At 44.5% G+C, this 16,216-nt stretch overlaps 1 protein-coding gene across 1 annotated transcript in view; it reads left to right on the plus strand.

Moving 5' to 3' along the window:
• The window catches only part of LOC129859177 (heparan-sulfate 6-O-sulfotransferase 1-B-like), a 96,942-nt gene extending 81,627 nt beyond the window's left edge, over positions 1-15,315 (plus strand). The window contains exon 2 of the mRNA XM_055928620.1: positions 12,195-15,315. Within this exon, the coding sequence (XP_055784595.1) occupies positions 12,195-12,906 (712 nt within the window). The 3' untranslated portion in view covers positions 12,907-15,315. The remainder of the gene's footprint in view (positions 1-12,194) is intronic.
• The last annotated feature ends 901 nt before the right edge of the window (positions 15,316-16,216 follow it).

A 16,216-nucleotide genomic window follows, 5' to 3' on the forward strand; every position in this document is an offset into this window, starting at 1 on the left:
GTCATCCGTCGCCATCACCTCCTGTTTCACCGTGATAATGCACGGCCCGATGTCGCAAGGAACTCTACACAATTCCTGGAAGCTGAAAATATCCCAGTTCTTCCATGGCTTGCATATTCACCAGACATGTCACCCATTGAGCTTGCTTGGGATGCTCTGGGTCAACATGTACGACCGCGCCTTCCAGTTCCCGCCAATATCCAGGAACTTCACACAGCCATTGAAGAGGAGTGGGACAGCATTCTACAGGCCACAATTCACTCCCTGATCAACTCTGTGAAGGAGGTGTCATGCTGCACGAGGCACAGTGGTTTTCTGATCCACGTCTCTACCTTTTTTTTGTACGGTATCTGTAACCAACCGATGCATATCTGTATTCCCAGTCATGTGAAATCCATAGATTAGGGCCTAATGAATTTATTTCAATTGACTGAACTGTAACTCAGTAAAATCTTAGAAATTGTTGCGTTTTTTATATTTTTGTTCAGTGTAGGTTTAGAATAAAAGTATCATTACAAAAACGTAGGCTACAGTCGTCCCCTGCCGCAGAATCAATGGCCCCGTCCCCTGCCGCAGAATCAATGGCCCCGTTTCAGGCACTTAAATATAATTATAATTTGCTTAGGCTGTATACCATAGAATTAACAGTTTGCTCAACAAACTGAATTGTAATCAGTACATGATGATTAAAAATAAATAAATAACTAGCATGTCACAACACTCATGCAAAAATAGCATGAATCGAGAAAGGCACTGAACATAACTGCATCTTTTGTAATAAAGTCAATGACTCAATAGAGTTTCTAAGTAAAAGTGTAATACCAAACCCCAGGCTACATGTTCAATCTCTTGTCTATTTAGAATCTAAGATCAAGAGTGTCTATTTAAAGGAAGTACTCCCCCTTCATATCTACAGTATTAAAGCTGATAGAAGGATCACCATTTCTATTTTGTATTTATCTTTGAATGTTAATGTTCATTCTCTATTTATTATCTATGATCAGGAAAGACTATTTAACGGAAATACTCCACTCCCTGTCTGTCATGGTGCCCCTCTGCATCTCGTTATCTACAGTATTATATTATGGCTGTAGAGGAGGCTCATTTGAGCCTAATCTAAGATGACATGTTCCACTGGAACGCAGAGTAGAAAGAACAGCAACCTGGAAGATGTTACTGTGTTAATGATATGCGGCCATCTTGGTGAAGTGCACAGGCAATTTGTGGTAAATGTATTAATGGTCTCTGTGATATCAGTATTGCCCAACCCGTTATTTAGGCTATGGGCCTATTGATGTTCTAATGGAGATTCTTTGGTGTCATATTTCTGTGTTGAGATGTTGCTGTCCAAATACCTCACAATGGTATTATCATTGATAAACACGGAATATAAATAATTGCAATGTTCAAGACGAGTCAAGTTCCGCAGTTCACACTGATAATCCCAGAGAAGCACAAAATGAGCCATCTTTTAAGTATCTACTTCAAATGCACGTCCAATACCATTGTCTTCGATTCCTATAGATGCCTTTTTATCTCTTTCTCAAAATGGACACTGATGAAGCAATAGTAATTCAAATGGCCTCGGGATACAGACACTTAACTCCCTCTCACTTACTTAATGCACTCCGAAAATCTAAAGCGCTTTCTTTGAGAGAAACTTTCCGTTGAGAGTCAACACCGCTGTTGTGTTCGACAAGGCCTCTGAAAGGCTATGTAAATCCTTGCTCTATATCCCCCACGTTCAAGTCAAGTACTTCTGGCCCCCGAAAAGCTGAAAAGAGACTGCGTTTTGAGTTGTTTGCTGTTGCGGCTGAATGCTTGGTTAGACGCCCTGAAGCCAGTCTGTGCAGCCTCTCGCTGTAGCCTAAAAACGACGGTGTTGCTTGCCGTGTTCCCACTACCAGTGTTATTGATGTGTTTTCCTTTGAAATCCTGTGTTCCCGGGAATCTTCAAAGGCTATTTAATGGGTTTTAATGTGACGTTGGAATTAGACGCCTCACTGTTGCGGCGGTGGCAGGTTTAGGTGTAACTAACCCAGTGGTGCTCCACGAAGTGTCTCTTCCCCCAGTGTTGAATTATTCAGCGTCGCTCTATTTTCACAGTTTGAAAATGCCAGCGGGGTGTTCTTAGTGGAAGACGAATAGAGATGGAGAATTGTGTGTGGGTGTGCCTCACTGCCTGCATATGTGCCTATGAGGTGGCCTTCTTCAACCAAGTAGTACACCACTAAGTCCCTGTCTGGCGACACTAGGCTGCATACTAATTGAAATACCATGAAGCCCCAGCAAATACAAGGAAAGTGCACGTGTGGATTGGACGATGCTACGTGTCCAGAACCAGTGTGAATCTAGTCTAGCTCCCGTCTGTTTTGACCATCTCTCATCTCTCCATCTGTGTTTTTCCTTTCTCCTTTCTTTCTTTCGTTCTTCAATCTGAAATGTGTGTTGAGTGCCTTTAACATCTGGCCCCGGGCCCCCAGAGTCCTCTTCAGCACTGAAGCCCCTCTCAAATCCCTTAGACTGTCGTCTCTCCTATCAGCACGACAGGGCCTCTCTCTCTCTCTCTGCGGGTACATCTCAATAGTCTAAGCTGGCTCATCTCCTCACTTCCATCTGCACTGATGTGGAAGAACCTGACAGGTGGAAGGACATGACACTCATACACAATCCATGTCTCAATTGTCTCAAGGCTTAAAAATCCTTATTTAACCTGTCTCCTCCCCTTCCTTTACACTGATTGAAGTGGATTTAACATCAGGGTGACATCAGGGATCATAGCTTTCATCTGTTCAGTCTGTCATGGAAAGAGCAGGTGTTCCTAATGTTTTATCCACTCAGTGACAGTTTCCAGATCACTGCAGATGAAAGAAAATAGAGGAGAAGAAGCTAATTTAGACTATTGAGATACACACTTGCTCTAGGACTTACTAGCCACAGCCCCACAGACCTCTCTCATCTGCCCATCCTTCTGAGAATATTACCAGCTGGACAGTGTTTCCCCTGCCATTGTATAGGCAGAGCGGGCACCCCACCTAAAGGATTAGACTGTTTGTTGTCAGAGGCCCTGGATGTGGCCTGGAGAAATGAACTGGGGATAAGACTGCAGTTGAGTGATGCTGAGGTTAGTCAAAGGTGTCACACTTAATAGTAACCAACTTCATTAGGACGTTGTAGTAGGTGCATTTACTTTGTTCCCTTGTCGTTGTATCCGCCAAACTCTACCTCGGAACAGTATATTCAGGTGTTGACGTCATGCCAATTGAAGACGACATCAAGTCAATTCAAGGTGGACAACCAAGGACTTCATCACTTTCTTGCTGTCCCTTTTGGCGCTGACGTCCCACTTAGAAATGTAGGGCTTCCCCTGTTCCCTGTTTGTCGTGTAGAAAATAATTAGTTTAAAATCTAGTCCCTATGGAATCGGAGTGGAGAATGGGTAATCCTCCTCACCCAGAGGGAGCTTGTTTTTCTGCAGAGAAAGAAAAGAAGTGAGAAGTGACTACTGAAGTGAGGAGTGACTACTAAATATCAGATGGGAGGCTTAAGAGACATCCCACTTCGCCTCGCACACACTATGTAATATAGTCTGTCAATGACCTACTCTTTGAGAAATACACACATACATTTATATCCACAGATTTACACACACAGATGCTATAAACAACATACTGAAACCGTAGTCACACATATAGACTACACATCAAATAGGCTAGTGGCCAATCCTCAAAAAGGCCTTTAGTTTTTGAAACCCTAGTTTTTGCATTTAGTTGTTGATAACAAAGCACAACAATTTCACATCTTTAATGTCTCCCATTTTATGAAATGGATGGTTGTGGGAAAATATTTTACTGCAAAAGTGGTTAAATTGATAGATATTGTGACACACCCCCTAAACTCAAAACATGCAGAATAATGTCTGGCTGGACGGGGGTTGGCCACATAAGATCATGTAACCTAATATTGCAAGCACTAATATTGTAAAAATTGGAATACAAGTAGTCCGTTGTCTGCCCTACATACACAAACAAACAGCATTAGGAGATCTTAATGCTTCTTGGAAATATAGACCTGTAAACACAGAGATGTAATAGGTGGGAATATCAACCACAAATGATTTATGATGAATGTAAGCTTTACTTTTGGGTAGCTGATAAATAGACAACTTTCCAAGTCAAATGTGCTGACATTCAGTGGTTGTTGGTCCTGCCTGACAAAAATACATACAGTTCCATGTTTTTTGATGATGTAGTTATTGTAATCTAATGGGCTTTAAGGAAAACAAGTGGGCTGAGACGGTGAAAACTGTAATTTATTTTCAGTCAAAGATTCCGATGTAGATGTTATATGTTAAGCCTCTTGCAATTACATTAGGGGGCTCCCCTAGATTTGACTGCCACAATAACATTAAATGGTGGTTTAATCACCTGTCTTTACATGTTTTAAATTAGACATCTTTCAAATTTGTGTACTCTACTTATGACCTGTACTCAATAATATTTCATGTCCAATACAGTATATTGGGTATCCAGTAGTCCTGCCATAATGGCACTCAAACACCATTGTCTGGATATAGAAAGGGCAGCTGACTGCTTGGCATGGCAACACCAAGTATTCCAAGTCACGAGCGTATTCGAAGATCAATGAGGCAACTGGGAGGCTCCAACGGAAGGAAGGAGAACCCTGGGCACCAACTGTGTTATAACCTGTACCTCCAGGATTGGGCTCTTAAGTCACCTTATTATTTAGAAGAAACTTGGATCCATTGCTAGTCCAAAAAGGCTGCCTGAATCCAACATGACCTTCCGCTGGCTCGCTGCATTTGTGATGCGCATTGGGACGTTGTCGTGCGCATTGGGACGTTGTCGTGCGCATTGGGACGTTGTCGTGCGCATTGGGACATTGTCGTGCACATTGGGACGTTGTCGTGCGCATTGGGACGTTGTCGTGCGCATTGGGACGTTGTCGTGCGCATTGGGACGTTGTCGTGCGCATTGGGACGTTGTCGTGCGCATTGGGACGTTGTCGTGCGCATTGGGACGTTGTCGTGCGCATTGGGACGTTGTCGTGCGCATTGGGACGTTGTCGTGCGCATTGGGACGTTGTCGTGCGCATTGGGACGTTGTCGTGCGCATTGGGACGTTGTCGTGCACTCTTATGCTGTTTGTGTCGAGCTGTCTGCCCTGTCCTCGATAGGCCCATGCCACCATCAGTCCTCCCCTCTGGCACTTACTAGAGACAGAGACATGTCAGGGGGCCATTCACCAGCCAAGATGCCATCTGGAAAGTGCTGCTGTGCATTGCCCTTATATGTACCTATTTTGTTACCACCCATGGCTGGCCAGCCCGTGTGACACCTGAAGAATGAGCTCTCATGCTGGGGTGACTCATGCATTGATCTGGGAAACTGTGCACTAATCCCAACACCCCTATAAGGACATAATGCCATCTTTGGCAAACAAGAGGCCCCTTAGGATGGTGGGACTTATAGAAAGATGTTGTATGTCATTGTGTATGGTGGCTGGGGATTGACTGGGGGATAGTGGTCTTTATGCCCCGTGCTTTATCAGCTCTACCACCTCTGCAACCCCTTTTTACTTTTCATTAAAGGAATCATTTTCAAATATGTATGTGGCTGGGGCTGTGCTCATAACCAACGCCTCATAATCAATGCTTCATAGTCTATGACCTACACTCTAAGTAACCTCTAGGAAACCTGAGGTCACCCTCAGGTTCTGTCACTCTCCTCATGTCCTGCCCCCAGACCCTAATCACAACCAACTACCCATAGTAAATATTGGTCAAATAATCATCCTACATGACTTCCAAAGGAATATAAAGGAAAATGTAGGACTTTTTGCCACATTCAACATAACAAACTCTGGTCACGCTTTATTTGGATAGTTCATCTGCTCTACAGATGGTCATACTATCTGCAACTGCTTGCTAAGGTTACGGTTAGGGTTAGGTTCAGAATAAGGTTAAGGTTAGAGCTAGGGTTAGTAGATGGTTAGTTTAAATGTTTCTGATTAGTCTGTAGAGCATGGACTAACCAAATAAACTGTTACCAAAACTCCAACCACACGTCAGTTAGGTGTTGGAAAGATCTAAGGAAAGATCTGATTCAGACAGCTCTTTCACAGACTCTCTCTTAAACAAGCGGACAACCAACCATTCCACTACTGGAGTCGATTCAGATGTTACTGGGATCCCCATTAGCCGACGCCAATGACTACAGCTAGTTTTCCTGGGGTCCGACGCATAACGAAAAAGATAATACAGACAAAAATACTTTACTATTTACATTTTAAAAACATTAACAAAGAAGTTAGACTTACACGTATGGTTATTTTATCTTTATTTAACTAGGCAGGTCGGTTAAGAACAAATTATTATTTACAATGACGGCCTAGGAACAGTGGGTTAACTGCCTTGTTCAGGGGCAGAACGACAGATTTTTACCTTGTCAGCTCGGGGATTAGATCTAGCAACCTTTCAGTTACTAGCCCAACACTCTAACCACTAGGCTACCTGCCTCCCTTATACATGCATTCCTGTTATACATTCAGGCTGAGATAACATTCCAGTTAGTTAATGGGTCTCGTTGGCATTGAAGCGGCATCTGCCTGAATCCACTGTGTTAGAAATGGAAACTGATCACCTCACAGCCCTGAATACCCTGCCAGCCATACAGGAAGGATACTGGCCTTGTCGCTGCAGCTTGCCCAGAGTCAGTTAGCTGTGCAAGCTGGTCAGGCCCCAGAACTACAACCACTACTGGCTACTGTGTCTACTCACCTTGTTAGGACACACTCATGTCCTGTAACCTCAAAGACGTTGAATAAACCTTGCACACTTAGTTTCAGAGGGGAAACGAGGGGACATGTTCCAGCGGTATATATACGCTACTAGAGTGACTGACTGTTGTGTTACAGGTTGCTTTCCTGTTACTTGGTTATGCTACTATGTACTTGTGTTGTGAAAAACATGAACACCATCTAGTTGGCTTCAGCTTTTCATACACAGCGGAGGCATGACCGTGCCACTCACAGTTCTCATACCAAGAGACGTATGTAACCCTTCTAAAATATATCTATCAATTTACCCACTTTTGCAGTAAAATATTTGTACACAACCATCCATTTCATATAGAGGAGACATTAGAGGTGAGAAAACATGTTTGTGTTTTGTTCTACCTCAGGTAGGGGTATCACATTTTTTTGGAGGCCTTGCCAATAGCCTAAACCCAGTCACATGGCCATAGAAGGGACACACATCTTTCAAGCTAATGCTAACAGGATGCCACTGAATCTGGACTTTCCCCCAGCCCTCTCTCCTAACCCCATGTTTCCCCCAGCCCTCTCTCCTAACCCCATGTATCCCCCAGCCCTCTCTCCTAACCCCATGTTTCCCCCAGCCCTCTCTCCTAACCCCATGTTTCCCCCAGCCCTCTCTCCTAACCCCATGTTTCCCCCAGCCCTCTCTCCTAACCCCATGTTTCCCCCAGCCCTCTCTCCTAACCCCATGTTTCCCCCAGCCCTCTCTCCTAACCCCATGTTTCCCCCAGCCCTCTCTCCTAACCCCATGTTTCCCCCAGCCCTCTCTCCTAACCCCATGTTTCCCCCAGCCCTCTCTCCTAACCCCATGTTTCCCCCAGCCCTCTCTCCTAACCCCATGTTTCCCCCAGCCCTCTCTCCTAACCCCATGTTTCCCCCAGCCCTCTCTCCTAACCCCATGTTTCCCCCAGCCCTCTCTCCTAACCCCATGTTTCCCCCAGCCCTCTCTCCTAACCCCATGTTTCCCCCAGCCCTCTCTCCTAACCCCATGTTTCCCCCAGCCCTCTCTCCTAACCCCATTTTTTTCCCCAGCCCTCTCTCCTAACCCCATGTTTCCCCCAGCCCTCTCTCCTAACCCCATGTTTCCCCCAGCCCTCTCTCCTAACCCCATGTTTCCCCCAGCCCTCTCTCCTAACCCCATGTTTACCTGCGGTATCTTATACTTTTCACCCATTTGAGCCACGCGCCAAAGTGCCCGAGAAAGCAAAATGGTGACTTCTAGAGAGATAATGAAGCAGCACTACTTCAGCAAAGTGTCAGTCAACAGAGCTAAATCCTGAGCCGTATGACCAGCCTGCTACGCCTCAGTAATAAGGCTAAAGCCTTGGCCAGTATTAGTATTGACTGGCCGCGCGTAAAGCGGGCAGGTAGGTAATTACCAGGTTATTGGCTCATGCAGCCATCCTCTAATGCTGTCGGGGCATGCACACGGCTGCCCAGTTTAATCACTGTGGAAACAGGGGGAGTTGGGTGATTAAAAAGGGGGGGTCTATCAGTAGTCAGGACTCGGCCTCGCACCAATGGGCTCCAGGGGCCTGCAACACCATAATGACCTCATAGGGGAGAGGAATGGAACAAGGCCTCTCCCCTTGGCAGCAAGAGAGATGGGAAGATAAGCAGGAGATGGAGAAAGAGGGGTGACAGAGTGAGATTAGAAAAGAATGAGAGAAAGAGAGAGGGAAGATTGGTGGTAAGTGGACAAAGGGGAAGGAGAGGAGTGTGAACGATTTGGGGGGGAAGGCGAAGAAAACATTTGGGCGACAGACAAAAAAAGAGAAGAAGAAAGAGAGCGAGATTTTGGAAGTGACACGGGTTAGAAGGAAAATACTCCTAATTCTCCCTCTTCTCTCCTCTGTATTACTGCAGTGCACCTCTCCCGCCCTCCCTGCATTGGGACTTTGGCTGAAGTGCCTTTGGTTCTGGTCCAGATATGGCCGGGGAGGTGGCGCGTGTATGCCTGCGCGGATGGCAGGTGAATGGGAGGATATGTCATCGTAATGGCTCTGTGTAATGTGGTGTCACGCCGTGTGAGGAACAGGCACCATTGTAAAAGGGTGCCTATGCTAGCGTTATTCAGAGGCTTGCACAGCAGCAGCACCGGCCCCGTTCTCTCTCCTTCCTCCTCTTTGCCATTTTTAATCTTTCTCATTTCACCTCGTGCTGTTTAATTTCCCTTTTCATTCTCTCATTCTCCTCTGTCTCTTTTGTCATGGTTATATTTAACGTTTTCTCTTTCTTCCTTTTTTGAAGCTGTCCTCTATTTACCCCCCCTCACCCCCTTTCTCGCTCTCTCGGTCCTCTTCCCACTCTTTCTCTTTAACTTCCTCTTCGTATAGCTGTTGCCTCCTACTGTGCATATCTTAACGTCAACATTGTTTGTTCTACTTCTCTTAATCTCGGTTTGTCTTTCATCTTTTCAACCAAAGGCGGCCGACCTATGGTCTTTAGGTTGTTATTTTGAGAACTGGTTGATTTTTAAACCACCACTTGAGAATCTATTGAGTTTAGTGTTACCTAATTGTTTGAGATACACTACTCTGTCCATCTATCTCACTCAATGTTGTGGACATAAGAAAACATGGCCTCACTTATCTTTTTAGAGAACACTGTAAAAACGGACGTCACGTGGCTGTGTGGCTTTTCTAAATATTGTGGTATGGATATCTCTTGCGATATGGATATTGGACATGTGAATTGATGTGAATTCAATTAATTGTGCCGCCTTAATGCATGTGACTTAATTTACTATACAGTAATTGTAAATCAACATGTTCTCAGTGATTCAGGGAATATTTTGTGCATACTGCCATCAAGTGGCATTGTTGTGAATTACATCCTAACTAATAATGTGCTGCATCCAAGTGTGTTTTTAAATGTATGTAAAGTATTTTGTATGTAATGTCTTTTTCTTTATGTGTCGGACCCCAGTAAGACTAGCTGTCAACATTGGCGTTGCCTAATGGGGATCCTAATCAAATCCAAAATCAGTCATGCCTGTGCTACTACACAAAGAACATGTGTGTGTTATAACACTCTATCCATCTTGTGAGACGCTGTCATGTTTCTGAAATAACTATCTTGTGGCAAATTGTCATCATTATTGCTATCCCATTAGAATAGCGCAGTCAGCATTTTTGGCTGATAGATACTACCAGTATTGGGCCCATCCATCATCAACAGTGGTGCAGAGTTGCTCCACTGTGGGTGGGTGTGGGAGTGAGACTTCATCGTCCGCTGTTTGGTTGCTTGTGCGTGAATGTGAGTGTGAACTAGATGGTCTGTGTGTGTATGCAAGAGAAAGACACATACACACTCAAATACAACAGCATGGTGTCTAGCAAAAACTCTGAGAGAGAGCAGACACAGTCTCTGTGTCTCTCTCTCACTCTCTCTCTGTGTCTTTCTCTTTGTCTCTTTCTGTCTTTATCTCTCCCCCTCTACCCACCAATTCCAACCCCATCATATCTCATTCTACCAGGTGTGCTGGTGTAGTGAAGGATCCTGCCGTGTCGTACACTCTGATTTGCTCGCAATGTTGACTGAGCAGAGCGCTAATTTGTTATGAGATCAGAACTCCCAATTGTAACCCACCTCCAGACTCCAGTTCTCCCCAATCCAGCTCAGCCATTCCTTAAGAAATGCTCATTTTTTTCACTCTCTCGCATTAGTTCCCCCTCTTATCTTCTCTAGTCATACCAGGGGGCATGGCTGGGAGTTGAGGTGTGATACTCTATTCTACTTTTGTTTTGTGCATCTGTATGCTAAAGGGGATAAACTACTTTTTTTTTTTTAAAGTTAAGTCTTTTGTTTCTCAACGTGAGAAAGTGTTGTCTTTTCAACACCCAATTCACTCCAATTATACAATAACTCGCTAATGCGGTCAAGTCCCCTGGAATTTTCCTGAGAATCGCAAAAACCCCAAAGGCCTAGAATTCCAAACTCAAAAATATTGAACCTTGACTACTACACTGATACTAGACAGAGGTGGGCGTGATTGGATATGAAATGAGAGACGATAAGAAGAGTAGTTGTCATCCCCTGTGTACCCCTTCAAAGACCTGAAAGTCTGACCTTTTCACCTGCACCTACCAAAACCAGGGGCTCCTCTTTTCCCCCTCTGTTACCTGGCACAAAATGGCCACCTTGTTGCGTCGCTGTCTCACTTTTCCAGCCAGGGGTGTAAACTAAGGAGCAGTTGGCTCTATTGTTGATTGAATTGAACTTGGCATTACTGTGGCCACTGTCTCTGTTTTAAAGGTTGTGTTATGACCCGGCAAATGTAGATAAGAGTATAGGGATCACTCTGAATCATTATCAGACCCCATCTCCAGCTCTCTAACCCAAATCCTATTACCATGGTCTGTCTGTTTTGCTAAGGCGGTGACCCTTGGCTGTTTCTCTGCAGTCAGATTGAATCTTAATGTTATGACATAAGTACAGGCCAGACAGTGGAGTTTAATGGGAAGAATAGCGAACAGTTTGCTCATCTGGCGTGTAAAGGAGAACAGGGTTGTGTAGGCGAGGGCTATGGATGTTGGGGTCAGGGTTGGTCAACAACAATCCACACACACACACACACACACACACACACACACACACACACACACACACACACACACACACACACACACACACACACACACACACACACACACACACACACACACACACACACAGACACACACTGCCCCCCGGAGTTGGAATGTATTTACTGTTGTCTCGGTGTCTGTGAATGTCTGGCTCCCGCTGCAGAGCAGTAGAATACCACACCAAGGTCAGGCCTCTTGCCATTGCACGACAGGTATTTCTGATTACACAGATGCAGAGGAATGTTCCGCCCCTGTTTTCTCTCTCGCTCTCCCCATCTTTTATCCTCTGGAGATGATTGTTTCAAGATGTGCGTCACTCCAGGTCTCTGGTCTGGACCCCGTAGCCCCTGAGGTCTGGAATTTTTGCTATCTGGTTAAGCGCCAACGATAATTTCCCCAATATATCAAAACTGAAGTCAATGTCAACATTCACTGCAGTGATTTGTGGTGACACGAAGCACCCCTGGTTCTTCAGACTGCCTCCCCCCATTTGAGTACATTAATACGTTTCACAGGTGTGCTCTTCATAATTCACTTCAGTTTTTGACAAAACTTCAAGTGGTCGGTAGAATGTACATGAAAATCTTTACATTGTCACTGTTGATCCTTGAAGGCTTCCGTAGTTCATCTCATGTTGAGGAGACCAAAGCGAAACCAGATTTGATCCTGCTGACTTAGTCAGTCGTCACTCATTCGTGTTTCTTGAAAAATCACTGTGTTGATTTTATTTTCAGTCACTAAGTGTGTTTTCCTCTGTTGTGTTTTGCAGGAAGTTCTACTACATCACCCTGCTGAGGGACCCTGTGTCACGCTACCTGAGCGAGTGGCGCCATGTGCAGCGCGGCGCCACCTGGAAGACGTCCCTCCACATGTGCGACGGGCGCACGCCCACGCCCGAGGAGCTGCCGCCCTGCTATGAGGGTACGGACTGGTCCGGCTGCACGCTGCAGCAGTTCATGGACTGCCCCTACAACCTGGCCAACAACCGGCAGGTGCGCATGCTCGCCGACCTCAGCCTGGTGGGCTGCTACAACCTCTCCACCGTGCCCGATAAGCGGCGCTCGCAACTTCTCCTGGAGTCGGCCAAGAAGAACCTGCGCGACATGGCCTTCTTCGGTCTGACGGAGTATCAGCGCAAGACGCAGTTCCTGTTCGAGCGCACCTTCCGACTGCGCTTCATCCGCCCCTTTGTGCAGTACAACAGCACGCGGGCAGCCGGCGTGGACCTGGACAATGACACGGTGGCGCGCATCGAGGAGCTCAACGACCTGGATATGCAGCTGTATGACTACGCTCGCGACCTCTTCCAGCAGCGCTACCAGTACACTCGGCAGCTGGAGAGACGCGCGCACCGCTTGGCGCTTCGGGGTCGCGGTCTCGACCCCCGGGATTTTCTCAGAGATGAGGGCGGTATGGGGGGCGAAGGGACAGCCAGGCTGCCCACAGAGGACTACATGAACCACATCATTAACAGGTGGTAGCCCCCACCCCAACCACCCACCTAGACACCCACTTTCCTGACCTCCCCATTGTCTGGTATGGTGAGGTTGCATCAGAGTGAATGTTTAGGAAAGTTTAAATTTGGCACTTGTGGTTTGGGAAGGAGACAGTTGCAGAGGATTGGGTGACTTACCTGTGGACTTTGCATGAGCCAAGCTGTGGGTTGCGGACCAGATGATATCCCTTCTGGCTCCTAGATGACATAGACGTTTTGGTCTTCTTAGACTATGTGGAGAGGTCAGATATTTGTGATTGGAAGCCCATGATAAACCTGAGTCACCCTCTGGAGTTCTAGAAGCAGCAACTGTCTCTACACTCCTCAGATTTTCCTTTACAAAGTAAACAAACTTGTTTTACTTGCCGTTCTATGTCTTAGCCCACAAGAATAACCTATGTGCTTAATAAGTTGTTTGAGGAGTTTCAAAGCAGTGAGATGAGAAATTACCTGTACTTTGGGCCAAAAGTATTTCAATAGTGTCTAAGCAAAGGACATTTCCGACAAGCTATCTTTTTATTTATTCAATTGCTTTCTGATCATTTTAAATAGATATTTTTCCAATGTGAGAGACTATTTGGCCCACCTTGATATACAGTATGGCACTTGTAAGTGATATAAAGTCATGATTGTCATAACATACCCATCAATTTGCTGAAAGTTTACTAACATGTATCAAAGTTTAGAGTTATATCTTAATATAAATGACGGATAAACAGATTTTTTTTTTTACACTTGTATGTTTTCACCATTTTGTCTGAATGTCTATGAAGAGGCCAGTCTCTTTGGTTCCGATGTATTTTAATTCACCCGTTGGATTGGGATCTGTACACTAAAGGAGATGTACATGAATGAGAAGGTAAATGATTGACATGAAGGTTCGTCATGTGATTGTCTAGGAACATTTTCGACCACATAATCTACATACAACAAAGGATGCTCAACAGGAGACGGACTGGGGGTCTCATACTGAAGGGAGACACTAAAAACAGGAAACACTGTCATTCTTATTACTTGTACAAAGGTGTGTGTGTGTGTGTGTGTGTGTGTGTGTGCGCTTTTGTTTCTGTGCTTTCATGCTCAATACATTTCCCTTCTCTGTTTGGGATCAAGTGTGTCATTTAAAACCAGAATACAATGAAAATGTGTAATGGATGGATTATTAGTCGAGGTTGCCATGCTCCCCAAGATGTGTTTTATTTTTAATAATGCATATTTAAATGTATAAAAGTACAGGTAAAATATTAAAGTTGAAGAATGGACAGCCTCTTGCCAACCACAAACTCTTTTTGTTAATAATCTTTTAATTAAACAAAAAAATAGAATGATCCCCTGGAGAGCGGTGTGTTTAATTAAAATTCAAACACAATGGGTATGGACATGATATAACCATTATCATTAAATACTGGTGTATATGGAACCTCCATATTTGTCCTATTTATAATTCTGCTGATAAAGTCTCCAATCCAACAGCAAATACTGTGATCCCACAGGCATGGCCAGTACTAAAAACAGGGCCACATCTGAATGTTTCGGGAGTGTTAAGATGCTAAGGAATTATTATTATTATTAAGGAAATATGGACCAGTGTGTGCAGATCCTGCAAATGACTCATAGTCTTGTCATCAATAGCAGAATGTTTGTTTGAATGAGTTCTACTTATGTCCCAGGGCTCATAAGCAACCATTTCACGTTAAAGTCTACACCAGTTGTATTCGGTGCATGTGACAAAATAACATTTGATTTGATTTGACCCTCTCCAGAGCAGAGATCAAACAATGGGTTCCGGAAGATTCCGCTGATGCAAAGTATTTTTTATCTTATTTGGGAAAGATAGTTTTGGGGAGGATTGGTTACAAATCGTGTGTGTGTGTGTGTGTGTGTGTGTGTGTGTGTGTGTGTGTGTGTGTGTGTGTGTGTGTGTGTGTGTGTGTGTGTGTGTGTGTGTGTGTGTGTGTGTGTGTGTGTGTGTGTGTGTGTGGACATGTTTAACTATACTTGTGGGGACCAGTAGTCCCCACAAGAATAGTAAACAAACAACATTTTGAGCAACTGGGGACATTTTGTTAGTCCCTACAAGAAAAAGGGATATTTCTAAGGGGTTTTAAGGTTCAAATTAGGGGTTAAAGGTTACTGTTACAAGTTACGGTTAAGATTAGGGTAAAGGGTTAAGTTTAGGGTTAGGGAAAATAAGATTTTAAATGGTAATCATTTGCTGTGTCCCCACAAGGTTAGTTAAACAAGACTGAGTGAGAATGTAGTGATGTAGGACATTTGTAAACAAAGTCTCCGGTCTGGTTTTACCCATATTGTATTATTGGTGTGAGTATTTCTGTTCTTCATGCAGATTGGATCTTCTATTCAACAATAAAATAAAAAAAGATAATCCTTTGTATTTCAGTTTCTGCTCCTATTCCTTGTACTCAGAATGGACCGGGCAGAATCCTAAAAACTGCTCTGAGATCAACCTCTCATGGAGCGAGCTACAGCATGTTGCCAAGGACTGAAAGACATGGGAGCACATTGTGGTCATGTCCCATAGGAGATGAAGAGGGTAGAGTAAGTAAGTATTGGTTGTTTCAGTTCACACACAAATTACCTCATCAATGACCCGCAATGAAAAGGATGAGGCTGCTAATACATATCATGGTAGCATCTCTATGAAATGTTTTCAAAAGTAACATAGCCCATTTCATTAGATCAACACAGAAGTAATTCCCTTTATGAATAATGCCCACCCAAATTGTGGCCAGATGGAGAAAAAAATCAGTTAAAACATCTTCCAAGTAAGAGGCCTTGCAGACAATCACTCTGGCCTTTCACCATTTTGTCAGGCAGACTCATTGCCAAGGTAAGTTGACGCTTAAGCTTAAATTAATAATCCACAGATGAATGAGTTGCTTTGGGTTGAGAACGGAGACTTGTTCTCAACCCAGTGTCGTCTGCACAAAGTCAGGAAACGGAAATCAGGAAACGTTTTGAGATTGTGTACAGTTGTGTAGGTTTGAACAAGCGGCAGTGGAAACGGAGAGGTTTTTGGACTATCATGCTCTCCCGTCCCTGCAGAGCCAGGCAAACAAATGGCAACAGCTGGCCAGGTTTAACCCGGGGGGAAATCTGCTCGAGTTGAGCTCCACATGAGGCATAGCTAAGGGCATACCAAGGTCACATTCATTCACCCATTATGTATAATTATTCTCTACAGAAAAACATTGCATTAACAATGTATAAAAGCACTGCCGCAAAACACACGACAGCACCACAGCTGTTCTCTTGGAATACTAGTAGCATGTTCT

The sequence above is a fragment of the Salvelinus fontinalis genome, chromosome 7 (genome assembly GCF_029448725.1).
Source record: "Salvelinus fontinalis isolate EN_2023a chromosome 7, ASM2944872v1, whole genome shotgun sequence".
Taxonomy (NCBI): domain Eukaryota; kingdom Metazoa; phylum Chordata; class Actinopteri; order Salmoniformes; family Salmonidae; genus Salvelinus; species Salvelinus fontinalis.